Genomic DNA, 27,686 nt, shown 5'->3' with positions numbered 1-27,686 from the left:
CGGAAAGAGAATGAAAGAGGTAAACGGGAGAATTTTGGTCACGGTTCTACTATCCGCCATGTCCGTGTACTTGGATATAGGCATTGAAAAGTGGTTCTTGCTTTTTGTTGTTTGTTTAAATGCCTTTCAGCTTCGCTGTACCTTACTTAGCGTACTTTTAAAAGAGTCGCAGACAGTATAATGTTTAGGAACTATGTTATTAAGTGTTGCAGTAGTACAGTTTATTCATAAAGTATTTAGATTCGAAACATAGTAGTAATAGATATCTCTTGTTTTAACAGGCGACTGGCCTACTAGGATATGTTGAAATGTAGAATCGCATACACAAAGTGGAGGTTACACAATACTAGTGTTAAATAAACGGAAGTGTTTGACCTTCTGTCGTGATGCAGTATGCAAGTCACTTTCATCCGAATATGTAAGTCGATTTCAACTTTGCCTTATATTACAAGTCGTTTTACAAGTGTGTTATGTAGGTTTCGTGTACGCGAGTTTGTTATTCACGTGATTCATATATTTCCTTAAAGTTAGTTAGCTGCTACATGATCCCTTAAATGCAACGTTATTCTAGCTTCTATCCAATGCGTTTATATTAAAGTATGCAACTGATGTGTTCTTTAAAAGCACATACTGGTACGTTAAAAAGTTTGTTATATTATACGTGTTATGAAATAAACTTTTATTAACAGTATGAGAGCCATATTTCATATTTCGTCAGTGGACAAAGTCAGAGCAAATAAGCGCTGTTTACCAGTTCGCTTCTGCGACGATATAAATAGATAGGGTCAGTTTACTTTAATAACGAGCGTTATTATTAAAGTTACGTAATTTCTGTGTACGGTATTGTATGTAGTCTACCGGCCTGTCTAGCCAAGTTTTCGGTAATTCCGGAAAACGTAGAAATTTTTAATAACTAGCAGACATTGTCTGGACAATTAACGAGGCCACATTCATTTTTAATCCGATGACCAGTGACCTTTTGAGCCTAATCAGTCCGATCAAAAGGTGGCATTAAAATAACAAACTACTTGTATGGGATTACAGTTGCATGCTGTGACTGCGTACAGCCGATTTGTTAAATATATCAGGTTTTAATCGCAACTCCACTGTTATTCTAGGTGTTGTGAAGCTGCGTTTGTTGTACTTACCGATTTCTAGTAATCACATTCGTAAATGAAGTGCCTAATCTCCGTAGAACTGTAAGCAGCTTATAGGCAAATTAATATAAAAATTGCCGGTTGTTAATAGGTCTTCAAAATATTTACAAAAATCCAGTGGTGGTAGTTGAAAAAATAATACCGTACTTACATACAAGCATTTAAAAATAATTTGGTTAAAAATAGATTTCGCCCGCATGTTTTTTTTATTCGATCTATTAAATTTGTTGAATATTTTGTCTAGAATTTTGACTTTTACAGTTCCGCCCTTGCCTATTTTAATCAAAATATTTGGCTTAGTAACCTCCCGTTGAAGCTCCCAAAGTAGGCTCCCAAAGTTTCTCTATAAATAAAATATTCCATTTTTTTAAGTATTAGGCGTATGGCTATTAAGGTATATATATATATGTTTGGTATTTTATTTAAAAAATGGGTTTTAAGGATTTTTCTTTCCATTTAATGCACTGTAGTGTAAAAAAATGTCACGGGACCTTTTCTAAGGTCGTGCATTTTTGCGGTAATATTTCGCTAGTCGATAACATGTTGTTGTGTGTATTTCGGTCAAAATTGTTTGAACTTGCACAGACGTCAAACCAAATTAACAAATTTCCTTCTCTATTACAGTTACCGTCTCTCTTTTCCTTCTCTGCACAGGAAAATCAGCTAAAACCAAAAGAAAAACTGGTAAGTTGGGTAGGGTAAAGTGCAGTAGGGATTTTTATTAAACCCTACTGTATAATTTTCGGGGGGTGCAATTATGGCAAACTCACTTGGCACGTTAAGTCCTTAACGTATTGGAAATGGGCTTTTTTTAACTCGTAAATACCAATGTCACAGTTGATAAATGTGTAATCAATTAGTTTCTAACCCAAACTTTGGTTAAGCACCCAATTCTGTCTATTCATTGCTTTGAATTTGTGGTATGGCCTTGACAAAAATTCAGTCCTTTAACTTCAAGCACGGAAAAAAAACTTCGCGCTCCTGACGCCTTTCTCTTTCTTTTTCCTACCTCTCTCGCATTTGACGAGGCGATATTCTCGTGCGTATTGTTCTCTTCTCTCGCTCTCTCGCGCGCGCGTTGTAATTTCGTTCGTGTTGTTGCCTGTGTATTGCTTTCGGCTAACACAAGTCACGTTTTGTCTAGACTCGAGGCCGCACGCCGCACATTTTGAATCGTGTGAAATGGCAAAGCTCTGCCAGGCGATCTATACCAAGACCACTCATTCTACAAGCAATGTCTGTCATAATTTACGTTTTTATGTCATTACGCATCATTTTACGAATGTTTATCATAGCCAAGGTCTCATGCTAACTAGTCTCTTGAGCGGTATTTATTTTTAGGTAATCACGCCCTCGTGAATCGACTTGCGCAACTGGGTTTAAAATATTTTAATAGAAACCGATATAGAGAGTGGATTGAACTTAAACCATTCACGAAATTCCAATCGAAAATTGCGAAACAAAGTTTCCGCAGAATTGCGACACACTAACCCTGGCATATTTTAACTATTACTTTGTTTAAAAAGTATTGCTTAACATGTTCTGGTAAAACTTTTACCGCATTCCAATATACGTACGATTTTATCAGTCTTCGCGTTATATATACAACGTACATGCACTTAACCGCTAAGATAAAATCTTTTTTTTCCAGGCTTTAAAGCCTAATATGCAGCACTATTAGTGTTATATGCATTTTCTACGCTAAATGCTTTAATTATTATATTGTCCATACAATTAACTATAAATCTTTGTATTAAAAAGCGATTTAAAAAAAACTTATGATATTATCTTTGTTTGTTTGTTTGGAGCTTAAATTAAGTATCCATAAAGCGGAATTTTTTATTATCTATTTATATTTAATCTAAATTTAAGGTAGACGAGTTTCGTTATAAATTACCTTTATATAAGCATGATACCACAAACTAGCCTTTTTTTTCTACGTAAAATCTAGACTTTATTTTAAATTTTACTTAAAAAAATACAAATATTTTAAGAAATTTGAACTACGTTTTAAGTTTGTCTTAAAAGTTTCTTTAACGTTTTCAGATTGTGATTATTACGTCACAACCGCCTCGGAGTGGACATTTCAGTTTTCCCCCCAGCTCGATACCTACACTTTCATGAAAGAACGCGACTTTTCGGTCTCGAAGGAACAAGGGCAATCGGAGAAGGATGTGGCGCCCTATTTTCGAAATTTACCGTCGTGGAAATCGGATAAAGAAGATCGGGACACGGGGAGGATGCAGTTATGCGTCCTCGCTCCTCCAAAGAGAAGAGTCGTGCTAAAAATACCTCAATTTGAAAACGGCGCGCGTTTTGGGAATAAGACAAAAAGTAGCGCGTGCGTTTATCCCTTTGTAACGGCCTGGCAATCTACCTCAAACAGCATGAAAAAGGTGCCGCTGGACCGCAACACACGTCATCTTTCTTCCCGCAAAACTTCCCGTGTTCGCGAATTGTGTAGAACGCAAGCGGGCCGCCGAAATAATAAACAAATTTGCTTGAAACACAAAAAGCGACGACGCTTAAAGAAAGCGTCTCGCACTAATTCGTCATTATCAACATCGCGTCGTCATGGCAACGCCAACAATAACGACGTGTCATCAAGAGAGAGATCGATTGGCAATCTAAGCGAGCTGACCCCCGACAAAAAAGCCTTGACGAGCTTAAGGCCGCCCGCCACATCTAATGTGCAAGGGAAAGTAATTAAGACTCATAAAAAGTCGCGGAAAAGGCGGCAGGCAATCCGCAATAAGAAAAACAATTGGCTGCGGATATTTCAGCTATGTTGCAACTCGAATTCGCCTCGCGGTTATTCTCAAAAAAACTCTTATTACAACGTTCAAAACGTCGCAAATTCGTCGCTTGGGTATTCGGACGGCGGTGGCAATAGTTCAAGCTCTCAAGAACGAACTGTGTACGTGAGGTGCCTATTATAGAATTTGTACCATAATACGCCCATTTTTATACACTACTTAGTCGAAATAACAACTCTGTTTTTTAAATTATTGGCTTAGTTTGGATATAAGAGTTGAGCGATAATTTTTTTTGCCGAAAACGGCTAGACACATTAATCGCTTCTGTACAATGTGCTAATTACGACTGATGTATGTAATTTTCTATATTTACATTTATATAGGTCCCAACTATCCAATGTTGTTATTAATACTACCAGCAATGTGTTATTTGTTGAGATAAGGTGGAGGTTTACTGGCCAATTACCGGAGCTCACTTTCCATTTTCAATTCGAAAATACTTTTCGAGGGCTATCAGGTATAAAAAAGCACCCGTCGTCCTATTTATGTATAGCTTAAACTTCCCTATTCAGAAATCAAATGACTACCCTTTGCTACAGCTGTGTTTAGATAATTACGTAGTTAGACTGCTGTCTGTAGTCCCATTCCCATAGATGCTTTTCCGCGTAAGACTAAGGTTGAATTAAGTTCAAGTTGATTTTTTTAGGCACCCTTTTTTCCACTTTGGCGCCGCGTGACCAGGTGTTACTTACCCATTCAAACAGCAAAAATGTGTCTTCAACCCTTAAGAATACGCCCCACACCACTCTGTTACAACACCCCGCAAAAAACAACTCTAGCAATTTGAGCACCCTGGTTATAGTAATCTCAATGGCCACCTTATTTTTTGTGACCATGTTTTTTGTGGTCTGCTACATTTACCTGCGGTTTCGAAGGCGCTCCGTGAACCGACGACTCCACTCGTGCGACATCTTCCGGCCGGAAATTTCGTCGCAAATCGAGGAAAGCGAAGAACACGAACAGGTATTTTTAAACTTTTTTCTTTTTTTATGGATATACATTTTGGGTATGATATTTAGCCTTATATATGTTGTTTAAACCTAAATAATTGTGCATTACATCGTGATGTCATTAGTTAATTAATTTTTTAGGTATTAATTGTTAAAATTTTGGCCTAGTAAAATAATTTTGTTGTTTGATAGACAATATGTTTTATTTTGGTAAACTAGTTTTGTTCTTAGTATATTGACATACATTTGTATTAATTCAAACATTAAAAATACATTTTTAAGGTGTCGCGAGCTATAATTTAATTACCGTGTAACTATGTTTTTTGTCGTTGTCGTTCATTGAGGCCCTGTTAGGTAATTTGTTGATTGAAATAGCGTAACTGTCAGTTAGCTTCCTGTCTGCCTGATTCGGTATTGACTGTGACTACTTATCATAACAACAGTCCGCTTCCTTTTTGGAATCAATTCTATTTATTAATGCGATAACACACTCTGAAGGAAAACACGTTTTGTTATTTGAGTTGACTCAAATTACGAATATACATCCACGTTTACTCATCTTTGCTTTCCGGCAAAAGTTAAGAGAGGCAATTTGTCTTGTGGTGGCATCGATTTGATTGCGATGAGGTTTTAATTTAGTTTGATCGTATATAAATAGATTTAATTAGTGTTATTTGGTAAATCAGAAGCCGGGGGTCATTTTGTTTAGCTGTGGATAGCATTTGATGTGTATTTTAAAATAAAAATTAGGTGTTATTGTTTTAATGAAAAATATAAAAAATTTTGTAAGGTTATAACTGTCTAATAAAACATTTTAAGAGATATCTACAACTGGAATAAATAAATTAAAATTTTTCAGACTATTCCATAGTGTCGTCTACCTTTTAACCCATACAAAATGCTCTATACACTCGAAATAGATTAAAAACAATTTGACTGCGTTGAATTATGCACTCCAAAGCGATTAAAGTCTTGGCAATAATCATTATCCAGTAGCACACACTTTTGTAATCACCATTAAATTAAATACCGTCGTCACTACCTCATCTTAACAGACATAGTCTGCGGCTTGATGTTATAGCACGTAGCATAGAACCTAAATACGCGCCATGCCTATATAGTCGTCTACTTGCGGATTCCTTATTTCAACATATAGCATAACCAAAGCATACGGTAACCTATATTTGTATAATTTAAGTTATACAGTTCGAGTTGTAATGTAGTAGCGTTTGTGTCAATTTAAAACTAGAGTTCTGGGAACTTTTTATTGTTTAAATCTATAGACGCGTTTAATAGGGTCGTTAAATTTTTTTAATTTGAGCACACCCCGTTTATTTTACGGGGTGTTAAATTTAGCTCTATGCTGCAATAATTTGTAGGTAAAAAGTCAATGGTCCATATGCTTAAGTGGAAAGGAAAAACAGTTTTGAATTCTCATTGTGTTGCATTGACGTTTTTGAAAAACAACCTTAACCAAATGCAGTTCGATATAATACCGAGAAGCCTATTTATTTAGTCTGGTATGGTTACTACCAGTAGTTTTACAATTCAGCATTGACACAGAAGTGGTTAGTAATAACGCAAATTTGTGGTCGCAAAGGCCTTGATTGATGAGCAAATTGTGTTAGTCGTATTAGCGATATGGTACTACGCGATTGTATCCCGTTATAGAGGCTATACATGTAGAGTCGTTCACGCAAGGAAATAACGACGCATGTCTCTTTTATGAAGAGCGATATTTGCGTTTCTTTCGCAAGTCTGGGTTCTTTTTTAATCCCTATTTGACATTGCGTTTCGCATGGTCGCACACGAAGTAGCCACGACAATAGAAACTCTGACGGCCACGGTCGCTCTAGTGCGTAATGGAGAAGGCGTAACTCTTAAATACCGCAGACAGTTTGTGTAGTTGACTTAGTAGTGTTCCAGTCGATAAATAAAACGTGATTTAATTGCTAACCCAGCTTCTACGCGTTAATTTCGACGAGTATTACAACATAATCCTATAGAAAAAGGAGCTTTTTTGCAGGCTTCAAAATATGTGCTTACTGACAGTTCAGTTGACTTTAGTACCGTATTGTTATAGGCTTAGCGATTACCCTATGTTTTCGATTCTGTCTGCCGTTTTACCGCAAAGTAGGGCTAGTCATTCGAGTTCAATCTCGTTCTATTGATACGACTTTAAAAGCACTGTTTAAAAATACGAAAGGGGGGCTGTAATTCAGGCTTATCAGTATTTAATAGACCGTTAGTCATGACTTAAACCGCATAGATTGCCTGCCTTAAAAGATTAAACAAACAAATACAAATTAGATGTTTCGTAATTTTGTACTTTTTCTATAAATTAAATTTTCTCCTTAGCATTTTAAACTGTTAAGACTGCCTTTGAACTTTATAATTAGAATCAAAGTGTTGATCGTATTCAGTAATTATTATTATAAAAAGGTCTATCTTTTAGAAATAAAAGCCTAATTTGACCATATTTTGTAATTATTATTTCAAAAGGCTATTTTTGGATTTAATTATCTCTAATTGCTTTTGTCTGATGTAAATTCCCCCCCAATTTGACCGACTTTTTTCGAGACAGCGTGTAGACCTTGTTGTGTATTCCTATCCGATTTCACGCAAAACTTAGAAACTGGGTTGAAATTTGAGACCGGGGTTCTTTCATTAACTCGAATCTAACACACTGTCAAGGTAACCCCGCACGTGGAAGAAGTGACGTCATTTTCGAATCGCAATAAACGAGACGTCGGACAGACAAAACAATTTGAATCGTTACGTGACTGCCAGGCCCAAGCAGAATTTCCCGTTTGCCATTTGGCATTTAAAATAAAAAAACTAAAGCATTTTAGGGCGTGAATTTGAGTAAATAATCGCGCAAAAATCCAAAAGTTTCGGGTCGTGATTTAACGATTAGAGCAGACTTATTATGTAGGCGCGTGTGGTATCAATTAGAACTGGGAAATAAATATTGACATCCAAAATAACCCTACTCGGTTCCGGAAGCGCTCGTCTGTGACATGATCACGTGACCAGGCAGGCACGTACGACTGGATTTAATAAGTTGGCATCGTAATGTGTTTTCCACTGGATATGTTACAGTTTGCAAATTAGCGACAGTCTAAGTATAGGCGTATATTTTATATGTTACAAGTTCAAATATTGTCGTTTTTTACGGTTTACTTGTAAAGGTTTTACTGTTCAAAAGTGCAGGCACTGTTAGAAAGAGTATACAGACTTTATGCGACTTTTTGAGTTACGCAATAACAATTTACATCCCGCCTCTATTTGCGGCCCAGACAAGGTTTTGTCATACGGGAAACTTTTCTTTCAAGTGTAAAAGGTTAGATCTGTAAAAAGCTCTAAAAGATTCGTTTTTAGTTCAGTTCTTAGTTTGTGACTTCACCGACGAGACAAATTTTGCTTAGATATTTATTTATGCATTAGCTGGCATTTGGAGAAACGAAGTCTAGACTTTGACGGCAGAAATGGTTTTATACGTATTAGTAATTACAATATAATAGGGTGTATCGGGTGAGGGTAAGCCTAAGTAATATTTAATTAAAAAGCAGTAAGCAATTGTCAGAAATGCAGGCTAGAATGCATTTGAAATGTGTAGAACTTAGTTTAAAGTTCATTAGACGGCATAAATTTATTTTAAAAATTTTTATGCATAATTTATACCGGTTAAAAAGTGCAAAGGAGAGTAATATACAATTCTGCTATGGATTTCGAATTTTCTCCCGTTTCCCATCTATTACTCGGTAATTAATCAATATGTCTATGACATGCACCGCGTCATGTTTAAGCTACATTGCACCGTGACGTCATTGAACGGCGCCGCGGGAAGCAATCTATTTGAATATTGCGATATGAATTTAAGACAACGACATATTTGTTCTTTGATTTGCAATAATAAAATATTTTTATTGATCATTAAATTGTGAGAATTAAAACAGAAATTGGAGGGTTTTATAATGGCATTTTTATTTAGATAGGGGATAAAAAATGGTATATAATTTTATTTGGGCTGGTTTTTTAACAGAACCTAGATGTTATATTATTTTTAATTACCTCTGCCTGTGGTTTGATATTTTAATATCCAGGTTTTTATTGTTCTTTTATTAAACCACGGATTCTTTTCCACCATTTTTTTCCGCATTTTAAATGTCAAAAGTCTAATTTAAGGCCTCACTGCGCATCTTTATAAGCCCCGACCCAGTCTCGAACTGCCTGTACTATTTTAATATCAAACACTTAATTATATTGTGTGTTTATTAACCTGTCAGATTGTTGACTTGAAAAGCGTGGTTTTAAAAAAAATACGGCGTGATTAATCGTAGCACAGTTTCGTATTTTTACTACCTGGTCGTCTTACGTCACAGCGGTTGTTATTGCAGGCACATACAATGACTGGTTCAGTACTGCTGACGTCATGCTGAAAACCACGGTCAACAGTACTGGATTTTGTTTGCTTGGCATCGGTTAAGAGCCTCGTAAAAGCTTGTTTACTTCGGCCCGGGTGCTTTTGCTGTATTGTTATTTTGTCTACGCTCGCATTCAAGTTAAGCCGCAGTAGCCTACACATTTCGTGACTGACTGTGATCACGTGATCCCGAGTATGACCGTGCACGTTTCTTCTGTTTTGGAAGGCGGGGCTGGCCTGACCGAAACACAGTAAACTTTTTTTTTTTTAAATGCTCACGCGATATTTGTGATATTGGGCAATAAGCGTCGAGACATTTTTGTTTTCTTGGAAAATGATGCGTAATCAGTTACTTACTACCTGTATTTGTTTGTCACTAATGTTTATGTGTTTACAAGATTAGTGCGACTCATTTTTGCGACCAAATTTCAATGTAAAATTTGTTTTGTAAATTTTATCAATTTTATTTTACACTTATACACCTTTTTGCTACATAGCAAAAATTGATACTCTTAAAATTAATTTTTATTTGTCTGATGAGGGTAAGAAACTCAGACTTGCTTGGTCATATATAGTTCGAAAGTGTAAGGTCAGCTGATTACACAGCGTATAAATTTAAAGCATTTCCGTCGTCTGATTAGTTATCACTCAATATTACATGCTAGCATGTGTTAAGTCTGTACACCATTACGTAGTCGCGTGACTTGTTGTATATTAGAGAAACGCGTGCGAGCAAACGGGGTTGCTAAAAGGTCGCCTAGTGTGCCATTTGTCTGATGTATTCAGTAAGCTATCGGCCATAGACTGTATTGTTTTTTAGTCGTGCTAAATTAAATTTATTAGGTACGGTAAACATGTCGTTGTTAACGACACACGATTTCCATATCCATAGTGTATAGGACAGTGTACACAGCTGACTTCAGTTAATTTTATGTCGTTATTTATTAGGCAATTTGCATAACAGTGAACTGGGTAGGCTGCTGACAAGGCGCAGACAGTGAAAACCGTTAATTACGCATTTCGCAGTCAAACTGCGGATGTATTTTTGTTCATTGATGCCAGTATTTAATTAGGAATTTTTGTTCTTTGTGGTGTGATGTTTGTTTTCATTTGGATTTGGCCTGAAATCCATCAGTAACAATTAATGCCAAGTCTCGCTAATCGCTTGTTTATTCAGTTATGTACACAGCAGACAAATGCAACAAATGCACGCATTTATAAACTAGTGTTATAAAACGTATGCACATTTGGCATGCGTTCAGATAGTATTTATGTCAATACAATCTGCCATTGTTCAAAACTTAGACTGTATTTTGTATTTAAAAACTAGTTTAATGGCTTAGTAAGCTTTTTTTGTTTATTTGACATTTACAAGTATAGTTAACATATCATTTTGTTGTTTTAAAATAAAGCTAAATGTATTTTTTTACTTAGTTAACACAGGTGATAGGACGTTTTTTAAATGCCTAATGCTTCTTAGTATTTTTAAATGAAAACTAAATTTCTAAAAGTAATGTTTCAAACCTTCCATAATCGGCAGATAACCGAGCCTGGAGGTCGTTACTGCTGCGAAAAAAATCTCCTCAAATCGCATCACATCGCAACCACGAATCCCAGCGAAAATCACCAGATCAAAAGTCAACTAGTTGGGAATCTTGAAAAAGAAAGATGCTACCGTCATCACAGCAGACATAAAGATAAAAAGAAGACGAACTGTACGGGTTGTTGTAACGCAAACTCGCTGGAGCCAATAACTCCGAACACACCGTTTATGTTATATTCTGCACAGACAAGAAAACCGGCAGGTAAAAAAAATGTTTTTTTCTTTATAGTATTTCTATAGTAAAAACTGAAAACGATAAATAGAATAAAATATGACAAATAAATAATATATTTGTTATATAACTACATATTTTGCTTTTTATTGGATTGTTTTTAAATGTCACGATATATTACAGGGTTTCGTTTTGGAAAATCGTTTTTTGAGCTGAGTTTTTATATTTTTCTTTTTTATAGTAACCGATAACGTTTTGTTAAATTTATATTTATGCAAATTAACCAAAGGCCCGCACGAGATTATTAGTTAACATAAATCGCATGCCAAATTTCTTAATTGTAAATGATGATTTTCGGAAATATTGGATACTGTGTTATAGACAAAACATTATAGTTTACTATATATCATTTAAAAAAAAAATTACAAATTAAATATTATTTTATGAAAATGAATAAACGTATTGTAATTTTAAAAACAAAATTAAACTGTAGGCATATAAATATACCATACATTATTTAACGTAAATACCATATTTATTAGTAATTATTTTAAATAGCAGTAATATAAACCTACATTAAAAGCTATAGCGGTTAAGATTTTCTTTTATATGTTAACTTTAAATTCTCCGATACGGTCTAAAAGCCTTATATAAATATTATTTATTACAACCCAATGACTAAGCATATCACGTATTAATATATACAGAACTTATTTACTTAACACAGAGCTATGCTGGGTATAAAACGTGACATTTAAACTGGGGAGTAAAATTTTTAGAGTAATTGCTCCGAAATTTTAAGCCAAACCCAAATAACCCTATAAAATTGTATTAGCTTTTATAATTTTTTTTATTTATTTTACGAAGTTGGTGTTTTAGTTTTATTTATTTTGTCAGTAAAAAATTTTTTTTGAAATTTTTAACAATTTTTTTTTATTTCTGTTGCAGGAGCGAAAGGTTTAATGCATAACAACATTTCCACAACCCAGCTGGCTTACAGTCGGCCCCAAAATAACCCCTACACAGCCGAGTCTCTCTCCCTAAAGAACTCCAAGTGCCTCTCCACTGTACCCCCGAGTGACGCGCGAAACGATGACGTCACTATCTACGTCACTAAACAATCGAAACAGTCACGAATGGGTTACCACGACGCCAGGCCCATTTCTAGCTCGTGCGTGCGAGCGCCCCCTAACCGCACTGTGGCAATGGGTAACGCCCTTGACAATTTATCGCGTTTGGGTAACGCCCCAACAACGACTATACCGTTTCATTCAGTGACGCCTGCGTCAAGCGACCGTGGCACAAGAGGCGGGGTCGTGACTGGCGCGTCACACTTGAGGGACAACCCCTGCTCGACGAACTACAGCAATCAAATTGACATGTTTTTTCCAACGCCGCAGTCACGCGACTTTAACGAGGAGGGACCCCCTCCAGAATATTCTTCCCCCCCTGAGTATAACTCGCTTTCCCCTAACTTAAGCCCCACTTAGTTTTACCCCCGTTTTTTCAAAGTCACCAGAAAAGTTTTAAACTTCTGCCCCCTATTTTTAACCAATCGCGTGTTTTATTTATATATGGACTATTTCGTGTCCTGTTTTACATATTATATATTGTTTTAGATAATAGTTTTTATTTTATGTTTTTTTTTATTATTTTTTTGTTTGTTTTCCTATTTTTATTCTATTTACCAACTTTTATTTTTGCGAAATATTTCTTGCTTTATTAGGGGCGGTAAGAATTTATAATTTTCTTCCAAAAAGTTCAAAAAGTTATGCCTATAATGTATTTAATGTAATAATTGGTTTGCAATTTAAAAGCAATACTGTGTCTTAATCCTAAATTTGAAAAAAGTGTTTTCTTATTATATTGATATAAATTTCACGTTGAAATCTAAAGTTTTATATTTTAAGAAAGTCGTATTTTCAAAATATACAATCTCCCAAATTAAGGCAGCTATCTTGACTGCATTTGCCCGCAGGTTATAAGCCAGTCGGATATTCAGTTTACTATGTATTGCGCATCATTATTCTCTTTTTAATAATCGGAATTTGACTTTCAGTTTGGCTCAAAAAAAATTGGGAATTCAAAAAATTTTGACAAAATGTAATACTGACTTTTATTTAAGACAAGACAATCAGTAAATTAAATAATATACCCATGCGTGCTATTTTGCTCTTTTAAACTAGTATGTGTTTTTCTTTTTGTTTCTGTTACAGCGTTTTGCGATTTACCTTTATTTCAGTAGGCGCGAAAAATGTGAAATTTCTACGATTGTGTTTTCCTTCTTTATTTTGTTTGAGCGTCGCTCCGTTAATTAAAAATGAAACAATTATTTTGTCCGTTGTGAATTTTGATATTTTGAAAACATGCCTTAAAATATTTTAATTAAATACGTCTAAATAAATATAGGGTTGTGGCTGTTCTAAATTAAAAATAAACTTGTTTTTCAGCTGTTCAAATTCAAATGTGGTACAAACGGAAATTAAAATTTTCTTAATTTAAGCAAATAATAAGTTGTGTAAACTTTATTACTTATAATTTAAAAGACAAATAACATACTAAATATCTCAAATTGACAGTGCCTTTTTCTATCAATTGTCAATACAGACTGACATTAAATTATTAAACATTTTGCATAAATGCTACATACGATAATAGAAGGAGAAAATATTTTTTATAGGTCCCATTCATCTTTTGCGGTGTAGTATCTAGTATCTACAGGCCTAGATCAATATTTTAACAACAATTTTTTTCCTATAAAACTTGTTTTGAACTGATATGCTGATATGCATTTCGCATTAATAAAAAGAACGTCGCTTTGCTTGCGCATTTTTGATAAGGCGATTTGTCATATTTGACAGAAATTACATGCTGACTTTGATTTAAATATGGAGAAAAGCAGTATTTGCAACCCTTCAACTAAATATTCTTCTACATTAATAATAAATGTACAGCATAAAGTCTAGACTCGTTTATTTTGTATTTAGATCTGTGATTGACTTAACAAGAAGTCTCGATTTACAATTCACTACACCAGAAATGAGGATTTGTTTATTGACATTATACAAAGATTGCTGCTAAATGCGCGTTCTATTTTAGTTATTACATCCCTTAATGTGTCAGACCGTTGTAGGTTTACACGGAATCCACTTAAATATAAACACCGCTTATCGTTGAACATGGATTTGTGACCACTTCCAGGTATAAACAAGCAACATGAAACGAGCCAGGAAATGAACTCCATTTGAAACGAGATATCAAACATTAAAAATGTCGAATACACACACGCACTATGCTCAAAGCAAGGCTAGGTAAGCCTGGCTTTTGCGCAAAGGCTAAAAGGGCGCAGGTTTGTGCTATCATTGCTGTGGTTTCGCTTATGTACTTGATACAACAGGCAAGGTTATATAGCTCGAGACCAATTACGGACGACGACAACAAGTATTTTGGAACACATGCTGTCTCCTGTAAACGTAAGATAATGTGGCTTTGATAAAAATTGTATTTTTAAATTTTTCGGGAAATGATTTTGCATATAGGCTTTGGCATAGGTTATATTACCGTACCTTATTACCTTCTTCGTATGGCAAGAAAGACAAACAAACTGTCTAACTTAAAAATGCAATTAAAAAGTTTCTGCGTATTTGTTTAAAAATATAAAGGACCACAACCACCATTATATTTTGTTTATACTGGCACCCCATTATTCCTGAGTGCTTTACAGTAGTAGAGATGTGGGGGGCCTCCCACCGATGTGGGAGGCCAACTGCTCTCTTCCTATGCTGGATGTTATAAGAGCCTTGTACTCCATTACATCTGCTCTAAACATCTAAAGCATAGGTTTGCAAAGGCAGCATACACTGTAATATATTATTGAAGTAACATTTTTGGGTAGTTTTTTATGCGTTGTAGATACCAGATTAGTTAGTTAAGAGTTGTAGTTGTTTTTGCTTATCTTTTAGTTCGTGATTTGTTCAAGCTATAGCTCATTTGCGGTGTGTTGTGTTTAGATAGTGACGGTTAACCTGTACGCTAGTAGGACTAAGATGTGGGCGTTTTATGAGTTATTTTGACCGGTTCAGAGTAAGGTAAAGCGTTTTGTAGTCGATTAAAATTGTTTGCTTAGCAAGTATCAGATTTTTTGCGGTTTTCATTAAAAAATATGTAAAAGTGTGTATTTTAGCTATAGCATACTGTTACTTAGATTTAGATATTTAGGCTAAGTATATAATTATTTGCTTTTAAAAGGGTTTTGAAGTTCAAAGTTATAAAGCTAAGTGTGTTGTGCAAAATGTAAAAGTTAATAAATGTACTGTTTGTGTTAAGAACGTTAGTAATCTATGTTTAGAGTATAAAACCACTATTTCTGGGTATATTTGATTAGTTAGTATTAGGGAAGTATATTCTGTGTTTGTTAAACTTTATTTATGTTTATTTTGTATATTAAAACTAACTATAGGTGTTAACATCGACCAGGTTGGAGTAAAATATAAGCAACAATACATTATTGTAACTGTGTGTCAAATATTTAACTAGTATGACAAATAATAATTTATTTTGGGTTGTGTATTATTTTATATGTTAAAGTTGTAAAAGTACTGCAAATTTACTATTATATTCAAGTGTTTAATTAAAACTAAATTCGTAAACTAGGTTAAGTTAGGCTTTTTAAAAACCATCATATATAGTTTACTGTATGTAACTAAAGCACTTGTTTAGGCTAGCAGGCAGTCTGTTTTTTTGTATGTTTTTCCACGATTTTTTGCCTAAAGAGCCACGCAAAAATATTTGCTTTAACTTGCGTTGCTTAAGCCTATTTCGCTTTTTTAGTGTTTTAATGTTAAAAAAGGTTTGATTAAATTTAAAATAAGCGTTCTTTGTTTAAACATTTTGTCAATTAAATATATATATTTTTTTGTTAAACTTTTTTTTTTGTTTTTGTCAGCTTTAAAAATTGGAACATTTCATTTTCGAAACTCAGAATTTTTATTGAAAAATCCAATATTTGTTCAAAGCGCAATAACGCAATGGGACTGTATTGAACAATGCATAACGCGGTAAGTAAACACATTTATATTTAAATAAGCCTGTTGTTTTGTCAATGTATGATGTTCATTCACTTATAGTTGGACTTTGGGTACCTTATCTAGGTAAACTACTTTTAACCGAGTATCTTTGACTATGACCTATTTCCTAAAACCAAGTGCATATTATAAGAATTAGACATAGGGAATTTTTTTAGGTTCAAAAGTTTATTTACTCCCTTGTTTTCGCAGAAATTTGTCCCATGTTGGTTTTCTCACGGCCTCGGTAGCGCCAACTGACGGAAGTTGGCAAACCAATTGCTATTGTGGGGAAAATGTAAAAACACTTGATTTAACGAATAGAATTCTTGCGTCGTCTGAAAGCGAGAACAATTTTCTTTTACTGGTAAAATTGTTTTACATAACTTCAACATGCAAAAAAGGTATTTATGTTTTAAATAATGCATTTTCAGGGGTTTTAAACCATATGACATCTAAACACATTTATAGTTTTAATGAACAACATTACCATTACCTTAGTTAGATTTCCTATTGTAAAATTGCATCTATATACAGGTAGACAGATCACAGATAAAGACCTCAAGGATAACTTTCTTGGCATTTTCTATGGAGATATATATACAAATCAAGACTACACAATAACATTAAAAGATTACTTAGCAGATGTTTGCTATACTTACTGTGAAAGAAATTACTTTCACCTTGCAATAGTTAGTGCCACAAATATATGCACATGCCATAACACAAGATCAAAGTAAGTTAAATTTTGTTGACTACTACTTGTCTATTTATGTTTTTGCTTGTATTTAGTAGTAGCTGTTTTATTGCAAATGAGACTTTAAGAAATAAACATAGAGTAATAAAATATAACATAAATGACTTGTAAAACTTGTACAAATAACTTTGGCGATTTAATGTATTTTTTAGGCTTCTATGCTACATATTAACGATTTTTATCTAATGCAATATGTTTATCCATTAACTTAGATTATTAAAGTTAATTTTATATTTTATATTGAGAAATTTAACTAAAGTATTTGTCCAGGAAAGGTTACTATAGTATAACTCTTAATAGACCACATAACAAGAAATACAAACAAAAGTCGAATAACTATAATACCGTGTGCCTCAGGTCACGTCCACAAGATAACTTTTATGTTTATTAACCATGTCATTTCATCTTAACTTTCCCTGAGTAATCTTTAATTTGTAGATTAAAGTTGTTAGTTCGTTTGGACAATGCTGACTATGACGTCACTAAGAAACGACATTTGGCGGTTTGGTTAACTTGGGCTGACGATTCTTTTTGCAGCAAAAAACAATTTCTACCCGCAGGTAGTTAGCATTTATTGTTGGTATATATTTAAAATACTCCTGTCTTTAATTAAAGCCTACCACCACAATCTTACCGTAATACAACGGTTTTAGATAAAGAGAGTGGTCATGACTGTGTTGGTCTTATAAGTTTTGCTGGATCCGGTAATACGTTTTTAAGAAGTATGCTAGAAACAGCAACTGGAATATATACTGGAAGTGTATACAACGATACAGACGTTTACAACAAAGGTGTGAGTTTCGTACTAGTTTCTACATGTTTACTGTACGTGTGCTACATGTTTACTGTACGTGTGCTGTTATAGGCTAGAACCGTGATAGGTTTTAAATGTCTATTGGAAACTTTACAACCCGAAAAACGTGTGAAATTGGCTTTATTTTTGCTTATGCAGAGACAAGCTTGAGGGCTGTAACGACACAGTTAATTAACTTTAAGCTACATAAATTTCCGATGTCAACATATACTGTTTATCAAAAAATAAATATTTTTTATTGGAATTTGCTGTATTTCGAAAATATTCCCAATAAAAACTATACCGTTAACGTTTTTTTCTAGTTAAAATAAAGGTCTCATTTTGGTGATATTTTTTCTAAGGGTGACATTAACATTCAGTTTATTAACTATATTAAAAAAAAACTAAATATCTACAGAGCTTACATAATATAAATACCATAATTTTTAAGGTATGTTAGGCGAAATGCTTACTGGATGCAGCAGAACATTATGTGTTAAGGATCACATTTATCCAGATAAGTCGAGCACCCTTAAAAATTATACGAAAGTAATTTTACTTATTCGAAATCCATTTGATGCTTTGGTAGCTGAATTTAACAGAAGAACATCACAAAGTCACGTGGGTTTAGCTCAGCGTGCTTCTTACTATTCTAGAGGTGAGGTAATAATGAAATATTTAGCTTTATTTTTACATACGTTTTAAAGTAGTTTTGTAAATGGAAAATCTCTAACATAACTACCCTAGTAAATAGGGATATACTTAGGATAGGTTTTTGTATTTAGAAATGGATCCAAACTAGTCTATATAAAATTGGTCTAGTAGTATATGCAATATAACCAAATCCATTTTATCCCGATATGAGAATATAAATTTGGAACAAAATAATTTAAGTTTTGTTTTTAGAATGGTCAAAGTTTGTTGTTCCAATGACAAACCAGTGGAAAAATTCAATTACCAAAGTTCTGGAATCTAACGTTTCAAAACACACTGTTTATTACCAAGACCTTATAGAACACCCTGAGCGAGAAATTAAAAAGATTCTCGCGTTTATTCGCCACCCATCACGTGATCCGTTCTGGTCACGTGATTTTAAATTGTCTTCTGACCGAATGTTTTGTCTGGCAACTGAAGATTTTGGTTTATTTAAACGCCAAGCAAGGCCTAAACAATTTCGTCCCTTTACCTCAGCTGTAATTAATTTTGTGAACATTGCTATCAAAAAAGTTCGAAAAGTTCTGGCCCAACAACTTTGTTCTTCTTGTAAAATGCTGCCTCCTTATTTGGTTGAAAGTACAGACGCAAAGGCTGGAATCTATGTTTCTAGGGTCACTAAGAACCATGGCAAAATGATAGGTGAAAGCATTAAATTAAAATCATCTGACTCAAGCATATTAAAGCCTTATCTTTAAGGCAATTTGGATAATACTTTCCTAAGGGTAATTTTTTCTAGCATTTTAAACGTGCTAATTACCAATATTTATTCTATATTTGTCTTTACCTTTTTTAACTTACGTGCATAAAACACGTCTTTAAAATTCCAACCATTAATACCAGACCATGATATCATATGCACTTTTTGTAATTTAAAACGCTGAAAACCGGTTCACTGTTCTGGTAGATATATTTACAGAAATTTTTTTCGTATATTTTTTGGTCGGAAGCCTTTTTATAGACTTAATGTGCGTCAGAGCTGTATTCTACGCGTTGATGCTTGATTGATAAAGATCTTGTGTGTTGCAACTTGACTATATTTTCTATTTACGAAACAAAAATGTAGCCCGCTATCTTTACCAAAATATTGGCTTAGCATTTCAAATGGGTCATTCTTTTATATAGAAAAACCTTTAATTTTTGTCCATTTTTAGGACTTTGTTAAATGTTAACATTTTAAAATTATAAATCTCATGTTATTTTTAAATTCGGTATTTTTTTACTTATCAATGCTTTAATTGTTTACTATTTAGAACGAATAGATTAGAATAGTATTAAGATTATAGTTAACAACATTCTTAGAGACGAAGAGTTTAGCCAAATTAAGTAAACAATGCGTAATTGCGAGTGTATTTACATAAGAAGACTTGCATATGCCTCCGGCGCATAAGACTTCTCTAGTACTTGTAACAACAACCTAATAACTTAACTATATTCTAAATTGCAAAATACACAAACCTAATATTAAACAATTATTTAAAAAAAGCATTTTTTTTATATTTTTATGGACATTTTTTTATTTCAATCAAAATTATGTTTAATATTTTAAAACAATCTTATAGTAGATAATATTTTAATAAATATTTTTTGCAAATATAAATAAAAATACGTATTATTTTATCATGTACTTAAGCATATCAAATATAATGCAAATCTCAATTTAAATTACAAGCTGTACATAAATTTAATTACGTTTTTATAATGAACTTCTCAACAAAAATATAAATAAAAAAGTAAAAATGATTAAAAATAAAAGTAAATTTATTTAAATAACTATCGTAAAATTACGTATTTAAAGAAAAATTGTATTTAAAAACACATTTTAGCGATTTAATATTATAAAATATGATTTTGTAAACAAATAAAACCATGTTGATTGTGGGTTATCAGTTCGGCAAGGTTAAAATAAATAAATTAAATATAGTTTTACATTCTCCCGCTGGCGTCTGGGCTATAACCCGAGTCAACAGAATTGCTACTCGACGACGAACTACGATTCGTTGTGTTGTTGTTACTGGAGGTAGCTCCCAGTTGCACCGACTGTAGGTCGTAGAGTCCTGCTATAAATACTAAATCACTGTTTGGGTCGTTCGGCTTAAGCCTGCAGACATCACATATTTTATCATCGCTTTGTTTTGCTTTTAATTTACATTCGCACGAGTTTGCAACCTTTTTAAGTATGACCCCGTTGTCAAAGGCGCTTGTGTCTATGTTGGAAGCGACGTACACACTAACGTGTTCGTTCTGCCTGCCTCTTAGATTTGATGTTATCTGTATGTAGTCGGGTATCTCCTCCCCTTTATCCTTGAGAAAAGTCTTTTTAAATTGCTCTGCCTTTTCATGTAATAAACAGGGTGTTTTCGGGCAGACTTCGCCAACATAGTCCATATTGTCGTACCTGTAAAAACAAACACGTTAAACCACAGTTTGAGGTTACTTAAGATCGCGAATATACTATCAAGATATATTGGGAAATAAACCCCAATGCACTTAAGTGTTTTACCTCAATCTAAAAATCTAAAATTTTTGAGAATGTAAGATAATTTTAGTCCCTTAAAGCAAATTGCCCACCTTTCGATTGATAAATCTTCAAGGTTTTCGGATTTCGGATTATGTATTTCCAAATGCTTGTCTCCACCAATGTTATCGCATAAAAAAGTCTTGTCGTGGGGATAAAATAAACCGTTAGAAGTTGAACACGACCCTTCTTTTGACTCCATATTTGAATTTTCCAACATGGGTTGACTTTCGATGGAATTTTGTTTTACTGCTCGTCTTTTAGCGCTGGGCAAGGCAATATTACGTCCATGGTTGTTGCCGTGGTCTAGCCACATGGGGTCGCTTGCATCTGAGTAACTCACGTCATCAGAGTCAAGTGAAGGGTGGTCGCCCCTTGTCCGAAATCGGCCATTTTGCTTTTCGTTGCAGGAATTTGGCCTTGACAAAACAATGGACGGGTAGACATCCTTTAATGTACACGAAATCTGCTTTATCATTCCGTTCCGTTTGGTGGAGTGCTGGAGCAGTGACGTCACGGGAATCGTATCCGGCGCCTCGTTTGCATCATAATAACAGGGGTGCTGCAAAAAATAAATGTTAGATTTTCGATAAGGGGAGCTGGATTATAAAAACATAAAATACATTTTTACATCTGTTGGCGTCATTCGTTTTTTATCGCAATCTTATCGAGCAGGTATTGGGAAGACATTATCTGCATAGTTTATGGTTTCGTTTAAGCCATTCTCAACATCTGAGTTTCCCGGTAAAAACCCACGTGACATTTACAGGCTTACGAGATTAAAGAGTAATCTGAGTTGGACGTGGAATTTTTGTACGTCGCCCGAAACTATTTGCAACCGTGCGCAAATAATTTTAATTATTTTCCAGCGAAATTTGTGGCTTGTGATCACAAATCAGTTACTACGCCACGAAAATAACAAGCATTGTCTTTAAAATCTTACCTGGCTGAAGTTGTCCATTTCTACCATAACGACTGGTTTTGGGATTTTAACATTGTTAGGACAGCAACAGCAAAGTTTTTTGTACACAAGCACATATGTGATCAATGAAAATATCATGGCAAACGTAATTACCAGAACGCATACCAACCAAATCGCACCCGCAGTTTGCCTGGCCGATAAAACTGTACCATTCACCGCGTTTGGATCTACAAAATAAAAATATAATTAAGTACAATTTCTGCTATTGTAACTTTAAAATAAATATCTTGGTGGCTTGGGAAGATCTTAAATGGTACATAGTTATTTTTTTGGGCCATCAAAACAATATTTTTATTTTTGCGTCAGTTGCTTGCGTCATTTAAATTCTTGGCTACAAAAACAACAACAAGGCTGATCCTGTGATAAAGTGAAAGAAAAATTCAAAACAAGCGGACATAACAATCGTGCGTAGTCACGCCAGTAATGCATAAACATACTTACGGATTGTGGTAGCTTGGTGTGCGTGCAATGTGGGCGTATTATTCTTAACTGTAAAAACAAAGCGTAATTACTTAAATAAACTTACACAAGACCTAAAAAATTCTAAGTACCTAAAAAATTAAACTTAATATTTGTCCTTACACTTTTAAGGAATGTAGCAGTGTACATTACCTGTTACTGTACTAGTATTTGGATGTACTGGAAAGGGAGCTGTAAACTGGATAACTTGAGAGGCAGGACTCCATACAATGTCTTCGTCGTTCGGACTGTTTTGAACTGATGCGAAAACTTTGGTTTCGTAAACAGCGCCGGGGATTAAATGTCCAAGGTAAAAGCTCTCTCGTTTTCCAATATACCAATTCTTAACGAAAAATAAATCCTGTTTAGTCTTGCGACACGTTTTCTGTTGCCAAAATAAACACAGCTTTCGATTTAACACTAGATAAGGTACAAACGTTGATTAAGAAAAATATCGGAAAGTTTTCGTGTATCTTCGCCGTTAAGTTAATCTTTGTTAAGCAGAAATAGATTTTGAGAAAGGTTGTTATTAATCTACCGAGTTCACGGCTGTTTTTAGACTAGTTCTATAATTATATCTAGTACACATTCTGCTAAAGGTCTTGAGAAATGATTTTCTATTTAAAAATTAATTATGGCCTTCAAGCAAAATAACACTGTTAAAGATATCCATGATAGGCAAACAATTAAATGTCAGTCCTGGTGCAAAGTACATACAAAAATTTAATTTAGCTACCTTCCAGTTATTTTGGTTATCAAGTTTTTCATTAGTTGTAACTCGATAAACCAGTTTGTACTTGGTCTCAATAATGCTGCTGACAAATTGCATACTGGAATCTTCTTTTTCAGGAGGCTCCCAAGTCAGTTGTCTATGTGGTAAATCCAGGACAAAGTTACTCGGCCCAACTTGTAGGACAACTATGAATAAAAGTATCTATTAGGTCATAAAGTTTTAACAGTAAGTACATTTTAATTATATCTTGATCTACACGGCGGTTTTACCGCCTACGACTGTATAACAACTTGTGGAAAGAAAGCAATTCAAGTACACAAAAGATTGATTGATTAGAGTTTTGGGCCAATAAATTTTTGGTTTTTAGAAAGTAAACCAACAACATGTTGTATTATTAGTTTTTTTACCGTTGTAAGGGTCACAGCTGAATTTAATTTCTGGCCCTGTTGTGTTTTTGCAGTCGGTTGAATTTTTATCACAAGCAGAGGACGACAGAAATAGAGTGAAAGTCGCAAACGGTAACACACCGTCTTCGATTTCGCAATGCTCTATGACGTCACCATTGAAGTTGGTACTTTGCAATGTTGGCGAACAATAACGGATAACTTGTTTATCTAAGTGGTCTGAATTCTTGATGTATGACAACCTACAAAATTAAAAAAAAAATTGTTTATCACATTTTGGATCACTTGTTGTTTTTCTTTAAAATATTTAGGATTGTAAAGTAAAAAAATGCATTAATTATTGCAATTACAAAAAAAACTATAGGTATGTTAGGTATAAGGTAATTAATTTTGACTATAAAATCTTTTAAAAAATAAATATTTTTGTCACTTTTCTAAGTTTACCACATCAACAAAACAAGGTTAAATTGGGTCGTTAATGGATTTATTTATCCAAGTTTGATGAATTCTGACAGGTTAAGATGACTCATTAAAAGTGTAAAGTAATAATAATAGTTTTATTAAACCGTATCAAAAGTTATAATAACATAAAAATAAACAACTCTTTCAGCAAGGCTATATTCTGTATATATAAAACCTATATTATTAAACCATACAATTTTGTGTTAAAACCCTAATTGCCTGAACAGCTAGACTGTGATATTATTAATAGGGCGGGGTGTTTATTTTTTTGTTTATTAAATAACTTTAAGATAAATTGTGGTAATTTTTAGTCTTTATATCCAGCTTAAGCAAGATTATTTTTCTTTTGGTGGCTTAAATGTGTGTTTATTACATTTAGCACGTGTACACAAGTCGTGCTAATGCTTTGTAAACGTATTAGTGTCAAAATTCAATATCCACAATTTTTATCAAGTGTTAGCGGTTTTGTTTCAAAAATCTTTAGAAAAATTTTACCGAATACAATAAAAGTAGATTGCTTTTCAACAAAGAGATTGTATAGAATACTGTGACAGGTTTTATGAAATATGCGAGTGAGATTTGCGGTCCGAAGGTCTTAAATCATTTGTTTAGGTTGGCATAAACAAAAATAAACATCACATACTTGCGTTACTAATTCTCTTTAATTCGACTGCCGTTGCAAATCGAAATGATACCACATATTACAAACAGAAGTGACTTGTCAAAAACTGCCTACGTGACCAGTCAAAGGTTTGCAAATTTCCCGTACCATCTTGATCGCGTATTTTCGTTGTTTTATCGGGCGTTTTTTGAAATCCCTTTCCGTAGCTTGTTGATGAGATAGCCTCGCATAGCTATAAGCAAGTTCTCTGTGCCGCGGGCATACGAAAAGCCATGCTTTTAACCGCTTTAGGCGGTACAAGCAAACTGTGGTTAACATTTGCACGAGAGCCGAACGATATAACGTTGTCGTAAGGTAAAAATCGGTCATTAAGCGTTTATTTAGACATGACCAAATACCACACATGTAAATTGAACCATTAGTGTCACAATTTGTTAATGGTTTTGGTTAACGTAAAACACTGAAACAGTCTATACTCTTATCACAATTACTAGTCCTTGGTACCACACTTTAATGTCACATGCGTTTGTTGAATTTTATTAAAGCAATTTGTCCAAATATTAAATGCAGTAGCATTCCATAAGAGAAAATGCACATTAACTGTTCGGACACTGTTCGAATTAAGGTTTAGATTAGACTGAATACCGCAAAATTCAAAGTTACTCAGAATAACAATAAACAAACTAGGATAATAGTCGATTCCAGGAATGAACCCAACTATTTGTGTTCTAAGAAATCGTCTGGGCACCAAAGACGGCCTTGTAACGCACGTATTTTCGAGAACAGTCTGACGACATTTAAAGTCAAAACACCGGATCATAGTCCAGTTTTTGGGTCCCACAATGCACTTGGCGTGACTGAAAGTTTTCGTGTTTTTTATGGCGACTAAATATGGCTAGATTTTTAAAACTCTGTTATTGTTTGTGACATTAAATTCTTTGAATATACATGGTTATGTCAGAGTTTTGCATATTGGTAAAGGTTTTAAAATAAAGAAAAATAAATAATTTTGTTTTTACATGTCTAACAGAACAAGATCAATTTACCTCAAATTTGTGCTGGAATTTCCAATATTTTTCTTCCACCAACAATCGACGGAAAATGCATCGACATACTGGCAACCTTCTAAAGCAAGTCGTGAGTCTAAAAACAAAAAAAAATTTAAAACACAGACACTTTAATTTTGACGTATCCCAAAAACAAAATATTGCTTAAATGAATAATATGATACAGCGCATTTAAAAAAACGCAATTGTATTTTGGTTTAATATTTTTAATTTAAAAAGACAAGTAGCTAAATGGATGAGCCATTCAGTAACATTACCAATATAATGCGATATGGCTTAGCAGTTTAATCTATACACACTCCTTCTTAATACGAATAGTTGGTTTATAATTCAGTGAAATATTAACACCTCATTTGGCTAGAGGTAAGAATACTTGTTTTCTAGAAACCTGGTATATTTGGATGAATAACAATCGCACTTTGTCTAGAAATAGCACGACGAAAACCCAAAAAACATTCTATTTAAAGCAAGAACTCACCAAACAAATTTTATCACGTAGCTCTGTGTGTTGCGTAGGCGAATATTAATCATAATTTTTTTTAAATCACATTATCAAGTTTTTGGAACGATTTTTATCATTTTTCAGCAATTACTCAACAAAAAATGTGGCGGCAATTACTCAACAAAAAAAAAATTTAGTCCGATACAAAATACGAAAAAAGGCAAACGTCAAATATCGAATTTGAAATGAAATATGCCGAAAACAAGGATTAGACTTAGTAACGTACGCAAGCGTGGTAATAAGCCTACAGGCAAGCCAAGTTTTAATGTAAACAATCTGTAAGAATGCAATACTACGATCGCCACCAATCTTTTTAGAATGGCAACAATTATAATCAATTGATACGTACGTCAAAAAGGTCATTCACCCAACAAAAATAAAAAAATTGACAAAAATATAACATCAACATAAGATTTTAAAATTTGACTAAGAAACAAAGACGTGTTGTTTTCGAAAAAAATAATGTTTTTTGACGCACAAAAATTTTAAGCCTGCAGCAGCAGTTTTGCTAAGTAGCACAAACAACGTTTGTTTCCGGTGAATAAGATTAAAATAAATTTGTTTCGTTTTTAACCCAATCATCTTTTATATCTTTTTAAGATGGTTACCACAAATAAAGCTTTATATAATCGTTTAATTTGTTTTAATTAACTCTAACATTTACAAATCGAATTTACGCACTTACACATTTAAGTAGCTAGCAAATATTGCACTATATTATCTAGTTTGGTAATAACCTTCAAAATACATCCTTTGTATCATTTTTTACGGTCGCCTTTAATTAACAACACTAGCCTATGGTCCTAACTTAGTAAAAATAGTAAAAAAATTTTAAACATCTTACCTGTATCAGCGTTTGCTAACACCGAAACAATAAACCAAATGGTATAACAGAGAGATACAATTTTCCTTTTAGAAGACATAGCTTTTCGTTTAAAATATAGTAACGTTGCCCTGTTTTAATTTACTTGTTACTTTTATATAAGAAACATACTTAACTTTAGTTTATTTAAATACCTAGAGCACTGTAAAACTTTAAATGTAACTTATAATATAAATTGCGGCACAACTCTAATTTAAAAACAAATTGTAATCCGAGTTTAATCGAATTAGTGAGATTGTTACTAATTACTAACGCCTTCAACGCCGTACGGCGACATTTAAACCAGTTTTGCTTTCAAGACTCGACATTTTTTCATAAAAACAAAACTGTGGACGTGCACACTGGCAGACTGCTTGTTATCACAAGAAACTTGAATATCGTCTGATTAAAACCCGAACGAACCCTCGGGGCTTTTAATAAAATAAGTTTATGTTTAACAATATTAATTATAGCCCCAAGATGTCGTGCCAGAGCTTTACAGTGTTCCCAAACACCAGTTAAAGTTTATAGTTCGAATCCTATGAAACCTTGCCACAATAGCATTCCATTAACATTTTATAAGCCTGCCATATAAGGCATAGTTCAATACAAATTAATATTTTG

General features: G+C 33.7%; 3 protein-coding genes across 4 annotated transcripts; 2 read left to right on the top strand and 1 right to left on the bottom strand.

Annotated features, from left to right (window-relative positions):
* Positions 1 to 260: 260 nt before the first annotated feature.
* On the top strand, positions 261 to 13,456 carry LOC145746488 (uncharacterized). 2 transcript variants are annotated; one of them, XM_082564782.1, is made up of 7 exons: positions 261 to 418; positions 1,782 to 1,841; positions 3,204 to 4,074; positions 4,297 to 4,430; positions 4,620 to 4,936; positions 10,890 to 11,154; positions 12,073 to 13,456. In XM_082564782.1, the coding sequence occupies exons 1-7, from the start codon at positions 394 to 396 to the stop codon at positions 12,612 to 12,614; spliced, it is 2,214 nt and encodes a 737-aa protein (XP_082420908.1). In that variant the 5' UTR covers positions 261 to 393; the 3' UTR covers positions 12,615 to 13,456. The 2 variants fall into 2 exon arrangements, with proteins under 2 accessions (XP_082420908.1, XP_082420907.1); XM_082564781.1 differs by having other exon boundaries at positions 3,204 to 4,083.
* Positions 13,457 to 14,416: 960 nt separating this feature from the next.
* On the top strand, positions 14,417 to 19,149 carry LOC145745138 (sialate:O-sulfotransferase 1-like). Its single transcript, XM_082563135.1, has 8 exons — positions 14,417 to 14,597; positions 16,070 to 16,181; positions 16,401 to 16,591; positions 16,725 to 16,923; positions 17,383 to 17,504; positions 17,598 to 17,735; positions 18,189 to 18,395; positions 18,644 to 19,149. Exons 1-8 carry the CDS (start codon positions 14,417 to 14,419, stop codon positions 19,147 to 19,149), a joined length of 1,656 nt encoding a protein of 551 aa, XP_082419261.1.
* An 831-nt stretch (positions 19,150 to 19,980) lies between these two features.
* On the bottom strand, positions 19,981 to 27,228 carry LOC145745469 (uncharacterized). The gene is made up of 9 exons (XM_082563556.1): positions 27,045 to 27,228; positions 25,678 to 25,774; positions 23,551 to 23,789; positions 23,147 to 23,328; positions 22,564 to 22,753; positions 22,393 to 22,440; positions 21,913 to 22,118; positions 21,023 to 21,531; positions 19,981 to 20,849 (listed from the first exon to the last, which is right to left on the bottom strand). The coding sequence occupies exons 1-9, from the start codon at positions 27,121 to 27,123 to the stop codon at positions 20,378 to 20,380; spliced, it is 2,022 nt and encodes a 673-aa protein (XP_082419682.1). The 5' UTR covers positions 27,124 to 27,228; the 3' UTR covers positions 19,981 to 20,377.
* Between the last annotated feature and the right edge of the window lie 458 nt (positions 27,229 to 27,686).

This window comes from Corella eumyota, chromosome 3 (assembly GCF_963082875.1).
Source record: "Corella eumyota chromosome 3, kaCorEumy4.1, whole genome shotgun sequence".
NCBI lineage: Eukaryota > Metazoa > Chordata > Ascidiacea > Phlebobranchia > Corellidae > Corella > Corella eumyota.
This window is presented reverse-complemented; position numbering and strand designations above follow the sequence as displayed.

What these genes read in the sequence shown, in the direction of transcription:
- LOC145746488 (XM_082564781.1), top strand. Translation starts at nt 394, where the DNA reads ATGCAAGTCACTTTCATCCGAATAT. An exon ending in AGTCACTTTCATCCGAATAT is followed by an intron (nt 419 to 1,781) that starts GTAAGTCGATTT and finishes TCTCTATTACAG; the next exon opens with TTACCGTCTCTCTTTTCCTT. An exon ending in AAAGCGAAGAACACGAACAG is followed by an intron (nt 4,937 to 10,889) that starts GTATTTTTAAAC and finishes CATAATCGGCAG; the next exon opens with ATAACCGAGCCTGGAGGTCG.
- LOC145745138 (XM_082563135.1), top strand. Translation starts at nt 14,417, where the DNA reads ATGCTCAAAGCAAGGCTAGGTAAGCCTGGCTTTTGCGCAAAGGCTAAA. An exon ending in AACTTCAACATGCAAAAAAG is followed by an intron (nt 16,592 to 16,724) that starts GTATTTATGTTT and finishes ATCTATATACAG; the next exon opens with GTAGACAGATCACAGATAAA. An exon ending in AAAACAATTTCTACCCGCAG is followed by an intron (nt 17,505 to 17,597) that starts GTAGTTAGCATT and finishes CAACGGTTTTAG; the next exon opens with ATAAAGAGAGTGGTCATGAC.
- LOC145745469 (XM_082563556.1), bottom strand. Translation starts at nt 27,123, where the DNA reads ATGTCTTCTAAAAGGAAAATTGTATCTCTCTGTTATACCATTTGGTTT. An exon ending in ATAACCAAAATAACTGGAAG is followed by an intron (nt 22,754 to 23,146) that starts GTAGCTAAATTA and finishes TTTTTCGTTAAG; the next exon opens with AATTGGTATATTGGAAAACG. An exon ending in AAATACTAGTACAGTAACAG is followed by an intron (nt 22,441 to 22,563) that starts GTAATGTACACT and finishes TTGTTTTTACAG; the next exon opens with TTAAGAATAATACGCCCACA.